General features: G+C 37.7%; 3 protein-coding genes across 3 annotated transcripts; 2 read left to right on the top strand and 1 right to left on the bottom strand.

Annotated features, from left to right (window-relative positions):
• The first annotated feature begins 249 nt into the window (after positions 1-249).
• SDP1-LIKE (sugar-dependent 1-like protein) lies at positions 250-3,687 on the top strand. The gene is made up of 4 exons (XM_078967708.1): positions 250-594; positions 701-2,470; positions 2,543-2,686; positions 2,827-3,687. The coding sequence occupies exons 2-4, from the start codon at positions 1,037-1,039 to the stop codon at positions 3,634-3,636; spliced, it is 2,388 nt and encodes a 795-aa protein (XP_078823834.1). The 5' UTR covers positions 250-594; positions 701-1,036; the 3' UTR covers positions 3,637-3,687.
• Positions 3,688-4,851: 1,164 nt separating this feature from the next.
• On the top strand, positions 4,852-6,472 carry ERD15 (dehydration-induced protein (ERD15)). The gene is made up of 3 exons (XM_078967538.1): positions 4,852-4,982; positions 5,651-6,069; positions 6,162-6,472. Exons 2-3 carry the CDS (start codon positions 5,712-5,714, stop codon positions 6,209-6,211), a joined length of 408 nt encoding a protein of 135 aa, XP_078823664.1. The 5' UTR covers positions 4,852-4,982; positions 5,651-5,711; the 3' UTR covers positions 6,212-6,472.
• Positions 6,473-10,942: 4,470 nt separating this feature from the next.
• On the bottom strand, positions 10,943-13,752 carry BPG2 (P-loop containing nucleoside triphosphate hydrolases superfamily protein). Its single transcript, XM_078968447.1, has 5 exons — positions 13,681-13,752; positions 13,193-13,328; positions 11,816-13,119; positions 11,504-11,671; positions 10,943-11,428 (listed from the first exon to the last, which is right to left on the bottom strand). The coding sequence occupies exons 1-5, from the start codon at positions 13,750-13,752 to the stop codon at positions 11,111-11,113; spliced, it is 1,998 nt and encodes a 665-aa protein (XP_078824573.1). The 3' UTR covers positions 10,943-11,110.
• Between the last annotated feature and the right edge of the window lie 7,370 nt (positions 13,753-21,122).

Genomic DNA, 21,122 nt, shown 5'->3' with positions numbered 1-21,122 from the left:
GATCATTTCATTTCTGTCCACTTTCTTCCTTTAATGAAACTCGAAAATACCAATTGTTTTCAATTTTTTCTCATTTCCACCCGTTTCCTTTCATTTCTCTCGTTGGTGTAAACTATTTCAAACTCGGGTTTTTACTAGTTTAATTATGATGTTTGATATCAATAATTGTTATTATTATATTCTTAAAAGTTAAAACAACGGTGGGTCTTTATCTTAGAACAGGATAAGATTCAAACAGCCGAGCACACAAGTGGCGCCAATAATCCTTACCTTTTCCCCAAATCCGTCAGAGTCGTCCCGTTCAGAACCCTAATTTCAACCGCCACAGCCACAAGTTCAAAACCCATCCCCTTCCTTTACCAACCCATCGTTATCTGATACTACTACAAGTCATGTTGATTGTTGATGCATATTTTCATCTTATCCGCGATTAAAATCTCTTATTTATATCTTCTGCAATCATCCTCCCAATATAGAATTGAATAATATGAATACACACTTGAATCAACAGAGGACACGTTGTACCTCGTCGTGACCGCCACTCTACTCTTATCTTCATCATCCTATCGTCCTCTTACCAACGTTTATGGCCACGTACAGTCAATTCCATTCAATTTAATCCATCATTAGTCTCCTACCAGCTTGTGTGCTTTCACACTTTTCAACTTTTTTTTTAATTTGAATTTGAATTTTCGCGTAGGACTTCTGAAAGCTGCTTAGAGAGTCATTTTTCATTCCAGGAGTCCGGAGATCTCATCAATTCTCCAGCTCTTTTTTTTGTGTATATTGCAAGTTTTCTATATTGGATTTATCGTGGACCACGGTTTCATCTTCCTGACGATCTGGGGAGTTATTTACTTCACCAATCGCCACGAGATGAGATTCTAGGTTCTAGGTCAGCTATCCATGATTAATTGCTGTGCATTCGATATCATTTCTGTCAGTTGCGACAGACTTCGATTTAGAAAAGCTTCAAATCTGGGTTATTTGGGCTGTTAATAGAACACGTATCAGTATAAAGTATTGTGCTTACAGGATGGATCATATAAGTAATGAGGCCAATGTTGATGCGTTCTCAATCGGACCTTCAACAACCATTGGCCGGACTATTGCTTTCAAAGTTCTATTCTTCAAGTCAATCTCACACTTGAGGCATCATATTTCTCATCTGCTTCTTCGTTACTTTCGTTGCATCAGGGCATATGTTTCTTCCACCGTTATACCTGTGATCTCATGGTTCCATCCACGCAACCCGCAAGGGATACTACTGATGGTTACACTAATGGCATTCTTGCTTAAGCGGTGCACTAATGTCAAAACAAGGGCTGAGATCGCATACAGGAGGAAATTCTGGAGGAACATGATGAGGGCTGCAGTAACATATGAAGAATGGGCTCATGCTGCTAAGATGTTGGATAAAGAAACTCCAAGAACGAATGAGTGCAATCTTTACGATGAAGAACTTGTGAAGAACAAACTTCAAGAACTCAAGCACCGTCGTGAAGAAGGTTGTCTTAGAGATATTGTATTTTACATGCGAGCTGACCTTGTCAGAAATCTTGGTAACATGTGCAATCCAGAGCTTCACAAGTGTAGACATCAAGTTCCAAAGCTTATAAAAGAATACATCGATGAAGTCTCGACACAATTGAGAATGGTTTGTGATTCTGATTGTGAGGAGATTCTTTTGGAGGAGAAACTTGCTTTCATGCATGAAACACGTCATGCTTTTGGAAGAACAGCTTTGCTTCTAAGTGGAGGTGCTTCTCTTGGATCTTTTCATGTTGGTGTAGTGAAAACATTAGTAGAACACAAGCTTTTACCCAGAATAATTGCAGGGTCTAGTGTTGGATCCCTTATATGTGCTGTTGTTGCCACCAGGTCATGGCCAGAGCTTCAGAGTTTCTTTGAAGATTCACTGCATTCGTTGCAGTTTTTGGACCAAATGGGTGGAATTTTTAATATTTTTAAAAGGGTTATGACATTGGGAGCAGTTCATGACATTAGACGATTACAAGTTCTATTAAGAAACTTGACAAATAATCTTACATTTCAAGAAGCTTATGACATGACAGGTCGTGTTCTTGGAATAACAGTATGTTCTCCAAGAAAACATGAACCTCCAAGATGTCTTAACTACCTGACTTCACCTCATGTAGTTATATGGAGTGCAGTTACTGCGTCTTGTGCTTTTCCTGGTCTCTTTGAAGCTCAAGAACTCATGGCAAAAGATAGAAGTGGAGAAATTGTTCCTTATCACCCCCCATTTCATTGGGGCCCTGAAGAAGCTAATGGCAGTACTACTCGCAGATGGAGAGATGGTAGCTTGGAGATGGATTTACCCATGATCCAGTTAAAAGAACTCTTCAATGTAAATCATTTCATTGTTAGTCAAGCGAATCCTCATATTTCTCCCCTGTTGAGACTGAAAGAATGTGTGCGAGCTTATGGAGGCAACTTTGCTGCAAAGGTATGTTCATGTCATCAATCTGTCACTTCAAATACAGCTTACAGTTCTAACAGTTTAATTAACCCCCTGCAGCTTGCTCATCTAGTCGAAATGGAGGTGAAATACAGATGCAACCAAGTCTTGGAACTTGGTTTCCCTTTAGGAGGACTTGCAAAGCTGTTTGCTCAAGAATGGGAGGGTGACGTCACCATTGTTATGCCTGCCACCTTAGCTCAGGTACATATTTGATATCGATAAAAAGTTTACATTTTGATACCTTAGACTTGTGGGCTTTTTCCGTTTGATACCTTACATTGTTTCTCTTTTACTTGATCCTGACAAAAAACCCTTTACCTATTTGTCCTTAACCCATCCAGTACTCAAAGATCATACAAAACCTTTCTCACTTGGAGCTTCAGAAAGCTGCAAACCAAGGAAGAAGATGCACATGGGAGAAGCTTTCAGCCATTAAAGCCAATTGTGGTATCGAGCTTGTTCTTGATGAATGTGTTGCAATTCTAAACCACATGCGTAGACTTAAAAGAAGTGCAGAAAGAGCAGCTTCAGCTTCAGTCTCTCATCCCCGGTTTAATGCATCAAAAAGAATCCCTTCATGGAGTTGCATGGCGCGTGAGAACTCAACAGGGTCACTAGAAGACCTTGCAGACATTGTTTCCCCTCTCCCTCATGGTGGCAGGAACTGGCGGCACCATGACGGAAGTGACAGCGAATCAGAGACTGCAGAGTTGAATACTTGGACAAGATCCGGTGGACCCTTGATGAGGACTGCTTCAGCTGATCAGTTTGTTGATTTTGTCCAGAACTTGGATTTTGATTCCAGAGTGAAGAACTTGAGGGTGATTCCACCGGAATTGGAATCGGATCAGAGGGATATGATTATGAATAACAGAGTTCATAGAAGCATCATGGTGGCTGAAGGTGATCTTTTGCAGCCGGAGATGATGTGTAATGGGATTGTGTTTAATGTTGTGAAGAAAGGGGAGTTGACACCATCGAATAGGAGTCATCATGATTCTGAAAATAATAACTTACTTTCTGACTCGGTTGCTGAGTGTGTGCAAATGCAACCTGATTCTCCAGAGAAGGAGATGATGGATGGTAGCTCTGCTTCTGAATGTGGTGATAATGAATCTGATATCTGTAATGAGCCTGTTAAAGACTGTTAACGCTTGTAGTTTTATTAAATTTAGTGGCTATGCAATTGCTAATTTGCTTAATTTCTACATCACTTTAACTCTTTCCATCTGCCTTAATTTTTAAATAGAAATGAATCTGGCATTTGGCATAAGAGTGACCACCTGATTTGTCTAGTTTTGCAATTTGATTCGACACTCTGATCATGTCTTCGTCTAGATGGCCTCATTTAGTTCATACAACTTAATTCTATTTAATCTATAACATATAAGAGCACAAAATGTACAATCAATATGAGGATTTGCATCCATATTGAACCTTAATTTGCACTCAAACTCGCACAATGGAACACCGTTTCAACATTTGATTTGGGTAGTTAATATGGACCATAATTTGCACTTGAACTCGCACAATGGAACCCCTTTTCAACATTCAAGTTGGGTAATTAATGTGAGGATTTTGCTTCTACTCTCAAAGACGACGCATAAAGGGTGGTTAACGTGCGAAAGAAATGGAGTGTTGTCCCAATTTCATAAAAACAAAGGTGATGTCTAAAGTTGTGACAACTTTATAAGTATTATTGTATTAAGTTATTTAGTCATATAAGTATTATTATTGACCCTAGTCTCTAACAGTAATTTATTATTCCGCACTTGAACAAGTAAAATTTGCTTATCTAAACATCAAAACCAGTTATTATAATTTTGGATTCTACAAAACTCATTTCCAAATGCACCGTTGACCATCTCCTTCAAGAACATGTCATTTAACAGAGTTAACAAATAACAACTGTGTGTTTGTCATTTATTTCAAAATAGTATTATATGGTTTTACTAATTTTTAATCGAAGAGAAGAGTACTCATTTATTAAAAAAAAAAAAATTAAAAATAATACATAAAGAGATAAGTTCCAAAGTATCCATCATTCTCAGCAATAATCAGTCGGAACCATGTGCGGAACGCGGATTATGAGAGAGGCCACATCGAGCGCCTAACTATGGACCCCACGAGCCAACTCACATCTCATCATTTAACAAATCTTAACCGTCGGATCAAACCAGGTCACGTCATCTCATCCGTCCCTTTCCTCATTATCATCAATCGAGTGGGTACCGCGCACCATGCCATCACTTCCATGAATTTAATTTAGATTTTTAGAGACTCAGACACACGGTAAATTATGAGACGCGTTTGCCTGTTGTTGATTGTTCAACCTTGACTATTGGTTCGGTTAGTTCGGGTTCGAACCTCAGGCTCGGATGTACCCGAACCTCCGGATGCATTTGCTATAAATACCACCAAGCTTCGATCAGACTGCTACGAAATTGTCTGGATCGTAGAGTTTTACTTTCAGATATTTTTGCTCCAAATCTTAAAGGTATAATCGCTGTTACTTTGACTCGCTCGAATTTGAATCTTTCATTATATATTTGAGTCTATTCAAATTAAAACTAATTTGGAAATTGTTCCAAGGTTCCATAGTCAAAGGACTTTGATCTTCGATCATCAAGGTGGCCTTAATTCTATATGCTTGACTTTTAAGTAGAATCATGGATTATGACCTAAAATTTTGATCACAGAATGTGAGATCTACTTTGACTTTACAGTTTTTGCCACGAAAATGATTTTAAAGTTGATTTAGACTATTTGGTTGACGGTTGACCAATTGACTTGGAAAATTATCGGATTTTGATCTTCGTTCATAAAGTTTATTCAAATGTCTTCTGTTTCGTTCATAAAGTTTATTCAGATGTCTTCTGTTTGATATCAAGCTGACTTATCTTTGTAATGATCGATTGATCAATACCTGTGATTATTTATTTACTTTTTTTTTTTCTTGAAACCCATCATTAAATGATTTGGACTATTTGGTTGACTGATTGACATGGAAAATCGTCGGATTTTGGTCTTCGATTGTTGAAATTTGTACTAGTAATGATGTTACGTTAAGCGATTTGTTACAACTTTACTGTGTATGAAATCTAATTTCGTTTCGGTTGACTGATTGACCCGGTTTATTCAACTTATGCAATTTTCATTTACCAGGTAACTTCCTATATATTCGTGAAATCGTTGTGGGTGAAAAAACCTTCATTGGAAAGTAGAAATGGCATTGGTTTCACAACGACGATCTACACTTAACCCAGATGCGCCATTGTTCGTCCCTGCTGCTGTTCGTCAGGTGGAGGATTTCTCCCCAGAATGGTGGCAACTGGTGACGACTTCAACTTGGTTTCATGACTACTGGCTCAGCCAACAGCAGGGTGAAGATGGTTTCTTTGGAAACACATACACACCAGATGCTTACGATAGCAGTGATATTGCTGATATGCTTCCTGATTCCATTGACACCGATGAAGACATATTATCCATGGAAGCACAATACGAGCAGTTCCTCCTTTCTTTTGAAATGGAAACAGCAAACGCATTTTCCCCAAATGCTTACAAGCAAATGCCCATAACTAGTAAGTATGGATGCATACACACACTTAGACAATTATCATGCAGATAATGTCACTACTTTTGGTTCTAACTTCTAACCTGTGTTTATAATTAGGTTTGGAAGCAGAAGCCAAGTATCCAAGAAAAGGAAGTGAAGTCGCTTAGGCCAACAATCACAGTGAATGTAATTAGTTTTCCAGGTTTCTCTGGCCTTGCTTAATTAATTAGCTTTTTTCAGTTCTGCATGTATACAAATATATATTCACAAAAACTGTAGTAGGTAGTTGTCTTGTATGTTTATTGTAAGTTTCTGTATAGAGCAAGGTTTTAATTGTCTTTGTATCTCTACCACCTAGCCTTGTTCATACTCATATATGCTGTTTCAACTAGCCAGGGAAACTAAATGGAGAAGAAGTAATTCAAGAATCTGTTTTCTCCCTTTTTTTGGTCATGTAAGTGGTTTGGTTTCAGTTGGTTTAATTTCTATGCATATAAAGATTCCTAAGTCATAAGTTTTTCTTCAAATTAGTAAAATTATAAAAATTAACTAAAGTGGAAATTTGTCAACACTTGTCCAAGGTGTATTTGAGATTCATAAAACACCCTGAATCGGTTTATTTGAAAATGTTAACCTACAATTCTAACTATATGATTAATGGATAAAAAAAATTGGGAGAATTTGATATATGTTATTTTTAAATATTAAAATATCATATTTGTCAAACTTAATATTTTAATATCATATTTATCCTTTATAAACCTTTAAAATATTATATTTGCCTAAATCATTTTTAACAATGTTTTTAATAGTTTATAATCATTTTTATATCTTAGAGCTATTATAATAATTTTAAAATTTTAACCATATTATCATATGTCTATAATCATGGAAAATCTACTTTTAAATTGTTGGAATGTTGCTCTTTTGACATACAAAATGTTTCTTCTTCAGCCTTCTTCATTTAATGTATGTATTGATTGCTTAGTTTTTGTTGTTAAATACTTTCATTTTGTACATAGATGATATTTTTTATATTAACATTGATATTTTAATGTTTAAAAAGAGTATATATGATATTTTGATATTTAAAGATATTGTATGATATTTTGATGTTTAAGAAGAGTATATATGATATTTTAAAATTTTATGAAGGGTTACCGATAAAGACATTATAGCAATAACTATTTACAATTTTGGAAATATATCAAATAGATGTGAAAATTGTATTCTTAAATGGTGAATTAGATGAATAAATTTAAATGAATGAAAAGGCTCCAAAACAATGAAATTGGAAGTTTGATAATACATTTTTATAAGATGAATTTAGAATAAATAAGCGTGATAAATGTGTTTATGCCAAGCAGTTGTACAAGAATGCCTATATTATCATATGTTTATACACATGGACGAATGCTTATTATGAGAATTTCGTTAGATATCATCAACCGAACCAAAAAAATGTTACAATCCTCTTTTAATATTAAGGATATAGGAGTTACATATGCTTATATATGAACGGCATGCTTATTATGGGAATTCTGTTAACTGTCATCAACCAAACAAGAAAATGTTACAATCCTCTTTTGATATGGATATGAAAGTAGCTGGTGTAATTGTTGGTGTAAAATTTAGTAGAACCTTTAAGGTTATACTCTTACATAATCCCATCATATATGAAAAGTTTGGACAAATGACAAACTGGTTGTTACCCCATTTGATCATTCTTGTTATCTTAAGAAAAAATTAGGTGATAATGTAGCTCAACTAGAGTATACTCAAGTTATTGGAAGTTTGATGTATATAAAAAACTTCACAATACCGTGTTTGGCATATAGTTTGAGCAGATTCAGTTGATAGTCTCACAATCTCGAGAAAGATCATTGGTATGCTTTAGTTAGGGTTCTTAAACACTTGAAACATACAATGAACTATGGGTTGCATTGTCATTACACAAAATACCCTCGTGTGATGGAAGGATATTGTTATGCAAACTAGATTTCAAACACTTCTGAAAGTAAGCCTATTAGTGGCTATTTATTCATACTTAATGGAGTTGTTTCTTGGAAATCATTTACGCAAGTTATGAATACCCATTCTACTATGGAAGCAAAATTTGTAGCTATAAACAAAGTTGTTGAAGAAATTTGGTAGCTTAAAAGCTTCTTATAAGGTATTCCTATATGGCCTAAGCTTGTCCCTCCTGTTTGGATTCACATGGATTCACAGTGATTGTGTGACTACTCTAACAAGAGCACAAATCACAATGACAAGTCTAGAGATATCAAGGGTAAACATAAAACAACAAGAGACTTACTAAAAATGGAATTATTTATATATAGTCGGAAGAAAATATAGTTTATCTTTTGACAAAATCCCTCAATAAAGAGCAAGTTATCTTCACAACATAGAAAAATGAGCTTTAAAGTAAACACAACAATCACCATGCGGTGGAAACAATGCAACGTTGGCAATCCATGGTCTAGGTTCACTAGGCAAATGAGTTAGGGAAGAATCGAAGCAACACAAACACACATGTATGCTTACTCAAAGGATATTTAATAGTGTGTTTTATGTTGATAATTCAGGGATGAATGTTTATTCTTAATAATGTAAGTAGTTTTTGTAATGGAATACTACAAAATATTCTTTATTGACATTATCTATGTGAGGTCACATTTTTTAAAGTTGATATAGCTAAGTTCTCTAACACAATGGTAAGAATGGACTTATATTTAGATATGATGTGTGGTAGTTTTTGCCTCGCCTTAATACAAAAAGTGGTTGGTTCGAGACTTTAGTTCACTGCCCACAAATTAGATCCAATTAGTATTCACTATGAAATATTCAAGTTTATACATCTTTTCAAATAAATATCATAGTTTAAATATCAAAATTATCTTAATTTTTTTCTTGTTCAAATTTGGGATATTATTTTGTTTGAATAGAAAATATGGGTTATTGTGGTAACTTTGTCCCATATAGGAAGGAAAGAACTTTTAGTGGCTAATAAGCTCATCAATAAACTATATAAAATTTGATTAGGTAAGAGACAAAAGCATTTAAGTTGAGACGGTGGTGTTAGGTTAGCCAACTAGGCATCCATTAGGCATGGGTTAATACACATTTAATGGAAAATGATAGAACCTTGAGCCTTAGGCTCTTCTTAAAACTGAAATTAATTTTGTTAGTTAATGAAACAAATGTTAATTAGATTAGTAGATGTGGTGTCACATTTGTTACGGTCCATGTAGGCATCACATCACACTTGCCACATTTTAGCCAAATTTTGTTATTTGCTAAACATAGGTTGTACACTTGTCATGCTGCTTTTTTTTAATATACAAAATAAATATTTCAAACATAGCCTTTTTTAAAAAACTAAAATTCTATAAACTTAAAATAAAAACATAAATTAAAAAATACAACAATCACACCCAAAAACAAATTAGAATTTAAAATAAAAAACATAGAAACTACAATTACCAAACCTAGATAGATCTAAAAGACATCTTCATCGGAAAATTGACCTTCCAAATCGTCGACCGGTTCCGCGTTAAGATCAATGTGATCGACGTTACAAATATGTTCCGTCAAGTCCCTACGAAGAACATGATGCATCTCAACATCATAAACTATTTCTCTCCTCAACATGTATTTCGCGCTTCCAACCTCAAAAGCTTGTATCAGTGGAACGGTCTCGTTTTCGTTATACTCACATGTTGCATTTCCTTCGTCTTCGAGAATCATATTATGCAATATGATACAAATATACATCACCACACTCATTTTCTTCGCCTCCATATAAGGCGCGGGATATTTAAGAACATGCTAACGTTTTTTCAAAGCTCCAAATGCTCTTTCAACATCCTTTCTCGCCTTCTCTTGAACTCTTTTAAACTTCAATCTTTTGTGATCATTTGGACAGGACAATGACTTCACAAAACAAGCCGCCTCACGAAATCTTTGCATTATCTTGTCAGTCTTCGCCTCTTGAATGACCTCTATGGTCGTTTCAAGCAAGGCATTAAACATGCGTGATGAAGATGACAAATACGACATTTTGAGAGAACGTATATGAGTTGTAAATTGATTTTTGATGAGTTAAAATGGTTAAGGGTTGTAGTATTTATAGGAGCTCTTTTTTAAAAAAAAAATAGAAGTAGTCGTTGCCGGCCACCCCATTGATCCACTCAACATAGTCAAACTCGGTATTTACTCACCGAGATACCAAGCTGAGGGGTCGCCCGGTGTGCGCCGAACTCGCTGAGCTCCTCACCAAGTCCAGACCATCCAGCCTTAGGATTTTAACTAATTGCATTTAATTTTGGTTTTGACAGGTATAGTTAATTTATAACTATTATATTGAAAGCCAATGTAAACCCGATCAATTGATAGATTTGGGGGTTGTAATTTGACAACTAATAACTATCGTATTGAAGCCTATATAAAGTCGACCAATCGATGGATTTGAAGATTTGAATGTTGTTCATGAGACACTGCATTTTCTTTTCTTCGTTTTTTGCAATCATGAGAGCACAGACCATTGACAAATTTAAGATTCACTTGAATTCAATTGTTATACTTATATCCTCAAGAAAGATTTCCCACACAATTTCTATTAAGATTTCCCAGACAATTTCTATCTTAACACACTACTACGCCAGGCCTAAATCTATATATTTTCTTGTTTGTAGCTCTCGAGACTCAAATACGTTTACTCATATATACATTTAATTCTGTAAATATATTTCGCTGTTTGTTTCTGTTTTTTTTTTTTTTTTTTCATTAATTGTGCACATTCCATCTAACAAGAATATCATCAACCGAGTCTACGAGAACAAATGAGATGTACAACAGCTATGAAAAAAAAAAAAAAAAACTGTTCAGCACTGAGATATCAAACAATCAATTTCATTAGTAACATACGCTAAATCTGCTCATATATGGATAGAGACAACTCACATACTTGTCCAGAAAATTGCAAGGCAACAATGAACACTTCCAGTGTTACCTAAAGAACAAGCATTTACATAAGCATTAAGCAGAAAGCAAAAGATGAAAGATCAAAGTAGGACATCTTCATTTCGAGGCTCGACTTTATTTTGATTGGCAACAGCCTCCGAGATAGCCTTTGGCAGCAAAAAACCAGGCCTTTCAAGAAACCGTGCACGATCAAGTACCAAAGGCTCACGAGTCGTTATCTCTATCCCATCAAAAGTCCACAAACTCAAACTTGCTTCCCCTTTCAACCCCAATGACAACCAACCAAGCCCTGCAGCCGCTAAATCAACACTGTTCACATCCCAACTTGTCCCCGACACCTTCACTTCCCTCGCTTCCCACTTCCCTAATTCACACACGCGATCTGCACCTATAGGCGGCTGCAAATAACAAAAATCAGGGACCTAAAATGTATTTTACTCAAAAACCTAAATATGCAATCCTATTCCTACTACCTGCAATCTAACACCAGCATGCTTGTTCCAAGTCTCCTCAGCATTTTCAATCTTACCAAGGTGTAGCGAAACATTTGGCGACGCCCAAACCGTCACATAAATCGTCTGCACCGATGCATGATTTAGGTCTAGTCTCATCAAACCACCAACATGTATTGCCTGACCTTGCTGCAAAAAAACATCTTTCATCAGAAACCATAACATTCTATGCACTAGTTGGACCAGATCCAACTAGTGCATAGACAGTCGTCTGATCTGGTTCTAGAACCAGATCGGACGACAACAAGTGCATAAGACAATATGCATACTTGCCTTAATTCTATACGTTCGCGGACGTAATTCCTTGCGTATTTCAACCATTTTTTGCTCCTCTCGATTCAATCTCATGGACATTAAATACGGATGCAAGAGACCCGGTGTGTCATACATTTTCGCTTTTGCCGATAATATCCCTCCGATCCTTAAAATCCCAAGTGTGGTCCCGGGAACCGCGGCTTCGGTAAGTTTTGAAACTTTTACGCCTCCTTTTTTAGCAAGTGCATTGATCAAAGTCGATTTACCCGCATTTTGAGCTCCAATCACCCATACATGTCCACGAGGTCCAGCCAAATCCTTAACAAAAGTTAACAAATTTCTAACACCTAAATCTTTTCTTGAACTAACCAAATAGACCCCGTTTAACCTCGGTGCACCTTGAGCCTTGGCACGGTGTCGAACCCATCGGTCTAATCTAGTTGGAGAAATTTGAGATGGTAAAAGATCGACCTTTGTTGCTACAAGCACCAGTTTAGGTAACTTTTTACTACTCTTGAAACCTTCTTGGCCTTGTAATGAGTCGAACAAAGATTTAGCAGCTCGTTTTGGGAACGAGCCATCGAAATCTACACAGTCGACTACCATGATGACAACTGTGGAATCGGCGTTTCCGGTGGGTTTCATCAATCGGGTGGAAATCAGTTTGTCAAAATCGAAATCCGGAATCAGATTCTCCACATTTTGATTCTTGACCTGTCCGTAGTTCCTTAAGGAATGGCATCTTGCACAAACGGTTACCTCTTCTTTTTCCACCTGAGCTTCACGAGCTATCTTTTTTCTTTCCGATTTTGACACCCGTTTCTTCTTCCCCTTTTCGAGTACTTCCTCTGTGATGTTCCCGTATCCCACTCCCGGAGCTGTAAACCCATTGAGCTCTTTACTCAAATCGTCCTCATCATCCTCGAAATCAGGTTCCCAATCCGAATCCCAATCGAGTTCATCTTCAATATCCAATTCATCATCCAAGTCGTCATCATTTTCACTCTCTAATTCCCCTTCCCCTTCCCCTTCATCACCTTCATCGTCGTGTAATTCACCTTCAATGTCATCGAACACATCTGTAACCTCGGCCTTCTTTTTCTGATAATACCCAGGTAAAGTTGGGTCGTTATCTTGCATAAAAACTCCACAACCAGGACAAACAAGCCCTAAACTATCGTCATCGTCTCTTCCCTCGCTTAAAAGCGGCAGTGGTTTTTTATGTTTTTTTCTCGAATTGGTTGTATGTGTTGTTGATAGATTGCCGTTTACTGATAAGGCAACGTATGAATCTTTGTTCTTGATGTTTTTTCTGTGTAGACCTATAAGGGGAATTGAAGAAATGAACAAGGATGGAATTGGGAATGGAAAAGGGTAAGGAGTAATGGAGTTTACCTGTAGACCAGAGAAGACGAATTGATGGGTTCACTTCAGAACTGAAGTGATTGTGTAGCTTCAGGATTAGGGTTGGAGTTCTCGACGAAAGTAGAGGTGAAGAAGATAACATAATTGACAATTTTTTTTTGCTTACCTACAGGGACGACGGGGGGGTTTTGTTGAACCCTGTGCTTTAGAAGGAACCAATTGCAACAGAAATTAACAAGTGATGAAAAATATCGAATCGGGGGTTAACGGTTTTAACATTTTATTAAAAACTAGAATAATGAAACATATTTTTATATCATCTACTATTTTTAGCATAGTTTTGTTAAATCACTTGTTTTTTCAAACTTCTATTAGCATAATTAATGAAACAATACACACACAAAAATATATATATACACAATAACTTTAAAGTCGAAATCCTTTTTATTAGCGGGTTAGCCATGAAGAGGGCTGCCAAGAATGTTGATTTGATGCGCCTTCTACCACAGTTACATGACTCTTAGAGTGAGCTCATTTTGCTTCGATCTTGCATTGGCATCGCCAAACTTTCCATTGTGATCTCTTCCCATTTCCACATGGGAATGTGTAGCGGTTGAACCTTAACATGAGGTCGTTGATGTTCGGCCTTGACCTTCCTGCAGGTCAAGCACCGCTCCACAAACCAGGCGATCTTCCGCTTCATGCAGAGCCACCAGTAGCTCATTCTCAGGTCTCTATACATTTTTGTAGCCCCAGGATGTATAGAGAACTTGAACTTGTGTGCCTTTTCTAATATATTATGTCTCACTCCTCCATATGCTGGTACCCACACTGAGTCAAAAGATCCCGACCATCCCAAACAAACAAGGGAATATGACCCCGAATCCGCTCTAACTTCTAATTTTCTCTCTTCAAACCTTCCACCTGAGCCTTCGTGATCATATCTAACAATGGAGAGATTACTATCATCTTCAAACAAACGTTCCCAATCGGGGAACTCGCCGTCTTGCGATTCAACGCATCGGTCACCACGTTGGCCTTCCCCGGATGGTATAAGATCTCACACTCATAATCTTTCAGTACATCCAACCACCTCCTATGTCGCATGTTGAGGTTCTGTTAATCCATCAAATACTTTAAACTTTTGTGGTCAGTAAAAATGGTACACCGAACTCCGTACAAATAGTGCCTCCATATTTTGAGAGCGAACACCACTTTCCCCAATTCTAGGTCGTGAGTGGGGTAATGTCACAACTAGCATTTTGGTTAGGAAATTCTATATATGTATGATTAACTCATGATGAATCTTAAAGCTATTCATGTTATTCAATTCAAAAGCAACTGTTCGAATCAAAGCTCACTCGAGAAGCCCAAAACTAATTCAATGCATTTCATACACTCGACTTTGGGTTGTAACCCTAATTTCCTGGTTCAAACTCTTATTGAACCAGGACCCTCTTATTGGGCCTAATGGGCTAATAAAATCTCAATTTGATTCTTTTGGGTAAAGAAACCTCATTTGGGCCCTAATTGGACCCACAATCACTAAGTAATTGATTTTTGGGCCACAAAACCCTTCATGGGCCTTAATGGGCCGTAAACAATTTTGGTGAGCCTCAATGGGCCGAAACCCATTTGTTTGTCATGTTGGGTCGTCAACACATATGTGGGCCCACATGGATCAAAACTCCTTAATGGGCTAAAGCTATAACAAGCCAAAGGTCCATATTCTTTCATTTTCCTTCTCATTCTCGATTTTATATATTAGTAAAAAAAATCAAAGTAATTTAAATGCTTGACACCTACTTATTATGTAGTGGTAATCTAGGTATTATGTCTCACATATATCTAAGCTAGGACACCCTAATCCTTCATGTATTAACCAACAAACCCTTCTCTTTATCTCCCTTCTTATTCATGACCGAGAATACATCACCACCACTCTCCATTCAAATTTTCTCACTTAGTTTTCCTAACCTCTCAAACACAAGAAGTGTAACGCCCCGTTCCTGGTACGTATTTATTTTAATTAAATGTTCTTTTGGGAAGAGCTACTCGGCGAGTTATATCCCTAACTCGTCGAGTAGATGTCGAGTGGATGCGGGCTTTAAGTGATCTACTCGGTGAGTCCACGCCTAGACTCGGCGAGTAGGCCAATCAGGAGGAGACCCTAATCCTTAGGGTTTGCACCCTATTTAAACGCCCTTTCAGCCCCATCTCAACCCCCCCCCCCCATCACCCTCAGAGCAATCCTTATCGAAACCCTAGCCTCCATTGGTGAGTTTGAGTGATTTGTTGTCTTGTGAAGGGACTTTTGGTGCACTTTGGAGCAAGTGGAAGAAGGGAGAAGTTGAAGAGGTCAAGGAAGGGACTTAGATCCAGAACACATTCATTTGTGGTCATCCATTTGGGTAATAAAGTTTCCATCTTGGTTATTTATCTATTAGATCTTGTTTGTCCCTAAATTGTTGCTTTTAAGCCATAAAACCCTAAATCCTTGAAGAGAAACCTTATGGTTGGGTTATACTTCAGATCTGGACTCTCATTACCTTCTGTAAGTGGTAAGTTTCGGTCATAATGGTGATTAAGGTCCCTATTGAGCTTAGAACCCATTAAGAGCTTAGTTTGGGCATTTGAAGCCTCTAAAGCTATGCATGCACGTAAAGTTTGCAACTTTACGTGATAAGCATGCCCTAGAAGCCTGGATATGTGGTTTGGAGCCGCTGCATGGCTCAAATCAGGTCTATATGGAAAAAGGACTGAATGTACTCGGCGAGTAGAACGATGGACTTGGTGATTCCTATGAAGATAGTCGTGGACTCGACGAGTTGGATGAGCAACTTGGCGAGTCCGATGAAGATTGCCTTAGACTCGACGAGTTGTTCTTCAACTTGGCGAGTCAGATAAAATTGGACTTAGTATGTATGCATCGAGGAAGAACGCGTCGAGTCTTCGCTAAGCTCGACGAGTAGAAACTGGTGTAGAACTAGAACAGATGGAAGGGACTCGGCGAGTCCGGTCAACCAGGAAGTTGACTTTGACCAGGATGTTGACTTTGACCGGGGGTAAAATAATCATTTTACCCTAAAATTAGTTATCAGTATCTGACTTAGTGTTTATGGAAATTGTAGTCGGGGAGTTCCGGTTCAGCAGTCAGGCGCTCAGCAAGCAGACTTTCAGCCGCTACTTCGAGGTGAGTTACCTTCCAGTAGCGGGGGGTCTAAGGCCACAATGTCGGCCCACTAGTAGGAATTGTATGATTAGATGATTGTCTCTGTTATATTCATCTAGGGTTGCCACTACTTGTGTTATGTTTATGTGTTTGCACGATATAATGTTATGTGCTAGCGATAGTAGGGGAGATAGTGTTGGAATAGTGTTTAAGGCTGCAACTATATTAGGCAAGTATTTGACCCGATTGTGCATGGTCCTTTTGGGTTGCCTTCACCGTAGCAACTTGGTAGGATGATTTATTATGAGAGAATAGATATTATTAATATATTATGAGAATAATATAAGTAATAATAATATAGTTATTTGATTAATATAAGTCATAGATTAATTAGTATTAATTTGGTGACTTAAGGAGATTAATTAAATAAGAGGGTATAAACTGTCAATTGTTTGATAGTTAAACTTTAGACTGTAAATCCTTATTGGATAAAGGGTTGGACGATTTATAGGCTAGGATAAGTCTAAATTCGTCCAAGGCATTATCTTTGGAAGGATTTGGATTGCTTTGAGTAATAGTTATCCAACTAGGGTTTGAGTTGAAACCCTTAAGGAGTCTACAAGTATAAATAGACCCTATGGCATAAGGAATTCGGTACCTCCTTTAAAGTAAGGATACCCTGGCCGAATTACTCCTCTCTCCTCTCTCTCAAATCATCTTCTTTGCTAGTTGGTGTTTGTAAGCCATTAAAGGAGTGACAATTGTGACTCTAAAGCTCCAAGAACAAGAAGATCAAACAAGTGTCTCAAGGTATGATCCTAACTCTGATTTTGTATTGTTCTTACACCTAATTAGCCATTAGAAGCCTTGGATTCAAAGCATGTTTAATAGAGAAACCTATATCCGAGCATTAGGGTTTGTATGCGCACTTAGGAATGTTCTTATGTACAAAACCCATCAGTGGTATCAGAGCCTTGATTGGTTTCTATTAAATTGACGCTTGAATGTTTGAATCTTAACTAAAAAATTCGATTTTTATGTTTCTGAGTCATGGACTCGGCGAGTCCCATAGTGGACTCGGCGAGTTGGCATGACTCGGCAAGTCCAGTGTGGGTACTCGGCGAGTCTGAGCGTCAGGATTAACCAAAAACGGGATTTTTTCATATTTATATTATGGAAACTTACCTTAATCATATTAGATCAACCCTAATCCATTTTTATGATATATATGACTATATTTTTGATCTAATTGAAGATAATTATCAATTAATAAAATATTTAATTTTCTTATATGATAATTATTAATCAAATATGGATAATTATGTGATTAATTGTTTGTTATTTGATCCTTTATGTTTTAAATGTTTAAAACCTGTCCTCAAGTTTTGAAATTTATGTTTTGTGATTAAAAGTTTAATTTAGACAATTTAAATTTCAAACCCTAGAATTTTACAAGTTTAAAATACAACCCTATGCTAATATAATATTACAAGATTAATATATATATATATATATATATATATATATATATATATATATAACTTAAATGCTAATCTTACCGTTAGTAGGCCTCATTCACGAAGCCAGTCTATAAGGTGGGTATAAGGTTGCGGCCTATAAAATGGCGCTTAATGGGTGTACACTCACACCCACCGCTCGTTTGATTGGTGGAGGGTCGTTAGCCGAACGGGTAGGATAGGGCAACCTTATCCTCTCATTAAAAGTATAATAAGAAATACAAAGTAACTACATGTTTTCTTAAAATTTCCCAATCTTAGTTACTTTAGGAAAAGTGAATTGATGCAATCCCATGAAATTACACATTGCACCTTGCTAAGAAGTTAGTGGAGCGTGTGTGGTTTACCGGCACACTAATTGGTTCTAAGCGAAGGTGGAAAAGGGTGATTCATTGTTTATCATAGTTCGATGGAGCGTGTGTGGTTTACCGGCACATCGAATAGGTGATCGTTACAATGAAGGCACCATGTTAATTTGCATGGTAAGTCACACCCGCTTTGTGATCCTCGGTATCCCAGTCACAAACAAGAGGGGTATATCGAGATTTAAACATGTCATTGAAAAGTTTCAATGAATCTCATCCAAACCTAGGAATTCTCAATGCATTTAGGACTTAAAGTTATGTTTTTCATGGTGGAGAATTAGTGAATCGTCATTCACTTACCTTCAAATTGTTTGCATATTAGATTACGACATCCCTTTTCTAATGTGTAAATATTGTTGTTGGATCCTAGCCCTAATTTTCTTATTTGGTGAATATTAGGGATTCACATTCTAATCTATCTTTGTCCTTTCTATTTATAGATGTCGAACGCCAACAATGCTGTTGCGAGTTCTTTCACTTTGATGAGCCTTTGTCAAAAGGTCACCTTTGATGGAACGAACTTTAGCGAATGGATAAGATACATTCGCACGATTGCTCGCTATGAGGATAAGGAGTATGTCCTCGATGAGAAGCTCGAGAAAATCAACCCCGAAATTGCTACTCCCGCCGAAATCACCGCTTTCAAAACTCACGAGCGTGATGCAACGAAAGTGCATTGCATCATGATTGCGACAATGAAATCCGAATTCCAAAAGTCCTACGAGGACATGTATCCGTACGAAATGCACCAATACTTATTGGAGAGATACCATCAAAACGCGAGACAAGAGCGTTATGAGATTTTCACGAACATGATTTCCGCTAAGATGGGTCATGGAGAGTGCACTTGCAAAAGATGCAAAGGTATGTCGACCGCCTTCGCAAGTTAAATGTTGACTTTGGGGAAGACTTGTCGATCGACATGGTGCTTCACTCTTTGCCTCCGAGCTACAATCAATTTAGGATAACCTATCACATGAACAAAGAAGAGGTCACCCTAAGCAAACTCCAAGGTCTCTTGAGGGTCGCTGAGAGCAACTTCAAGGACAAGTCTGTTGCACCAACTCCCAATCCGCCCGCTGCTCCTGTCTTGGCAATTGGACAAGGAAAGGGAAAGAAGAGGAAGGCTTCGTCAAAGAACTATCGAAAGGTTAAAGCCCGAGATGGTGCCTCTTCTAGTGGGACCAAAGTTGATCCCGCTAAGCCCGGCTCTAACCCGAAGGAGGCAGAGTGCCACCACTGCCACAAGATAGGACATTGGATTAGAAGCTGTCCGGAATACCTGCAAGCCATCAAGGAAGGAAAGATCAAGCCATCTTTCGCAGGTATATATACAATTAAATCTAACGATTCATCTCACAATACTTCTTGGGTTCTTGATACCGGTTGTGGTTACCACATTTGTTCAAATGTGCAGCGACTAAGAAGAAGTAGAGACGTGGAGCATGGAAGAATAAATCTAATCATGGGGAACAGGAGATCGTCGCTTGTGACCAAGATTGGAGTGTATTCTTTAGTGCTTAGGAATAGTTTATCTTTAGATTTGAACAATTTTTGCTATTCGCCAGAAATGGCTAGAAACATCATTTATTTTCATGGTTTGTTTAGACAAGGTTTTAGATTTTCTTTTAATATTGAGAATGGTTCTATTTTTAGCTTATCTAAATGGTGTCTTTTACTTTGAAGCTATACCATGTAATGGAATTTATGAAACTGTTATGATTGTTGATAACTTAGGAAATGATGTTTTGTACTTGGATTCTTCCAATAGTATGGATAAGTCATCCTTATGGCATTGTCGTCTTGGACATGTCAACAAGAAACGCATAGCCCAACTCCAAAAGGATGGAGTGTTGGAGTCATTCGACCTTAGGGAAGATGACACATGCGAGTCTTGTTTACTTGGAAAGATGACTAAGTCACCCTTCGCTGGTACGTGCGAAAGGGGTGAGGGTCTATTGGATCTCATACATACCGATGTGTGTGGACCATTTAGATCTACCACAAAGGATGGAAACCGCTTCTACGTGACTTTTACTGATGACTATAGTAGATATGGGTATATCTACTTAATCAAGCAAAAGTCAGAAACTTTTGAAAAGTTCAAAGAGTTCAGGAATGAAGTGGAGAATCAATTGGGCAGGAAGATCAAGATGCTTCGATCCGATTGAGGAGGAGAGTACCTAAGTCTTGAATTCCACGATTATCTCAAGGAGTGTGGAATAGTTTCACAATTGACGCCACCTAGGACACCACAATTGAATGGTGTGGCAGAAAGGCGTAATCGAACCTTGTTAGACATGGTTCGCTCTATGATGAGTCGTGCTTCGCTATCTATCTCTTTTTAGGGGTATGCCTTAAAGACTGTCGCCCATATCCTTAACTGAGTCCCTACCAAGAAGGTTACCAAAACACCTCACGAGATGTGGACGGGGAAAGCTCCTTCGTTAGCACATATCAAGGTTTGGGGTTGCGAGGCTTTCATAAGATGAGATACTCACGACAAGCTCGAACCTCGTAGTGAGCGATGTATTTTCATCGGCTACCCGCAGAAATCCTTTGGATATCTCTTCTATAGACCGAAGGACAATGTTGTCTTTGTTGCGAGGAGAGGAGTTTTCCAAGAGCGAGAACTCATAAGCCAAGGAGACAGTGGGAGGCAAATCGATCTTGAAGAGATTCAAGAGTCGATAGATGAAGGAACCTCAACCGTTGGCGCTCAACCCGAGGAGGAAACTCCGGTTGAACCGATTGACATATCATTACCTCTTAGACGTTCCGAAAGAGTTAGGTTTCAACCCCAGTTGTATGGTTTTCATATTACTACCGAAGGGGACACGTATATTAGTGATAGTACACTAATAAAACTTGATGAACCTAATAGCTATAAGGAAGCCATGGTAGGC

The sequence above is a fragment of the Lactuca saligna genome, chromosome 8, assembly GCF_052625555.1.
Source record: "Lactuca saligna cultivar CGN05327 chromosome 8, ASM5262555v1, whole genome shotgun sequence".
Taxonomy (NCBI): domain Eukaryota; kingdom Viridiplantae; phylum Streptophyta; class Magnoliopsida; order Asterales; family Asteraceae; genus Lactuca; species Lactuca saligna.
Note: the sequence above shows the minus strand (reverse complement) of the source record. Positions and strands in the feature narration are given on the sequence as shown.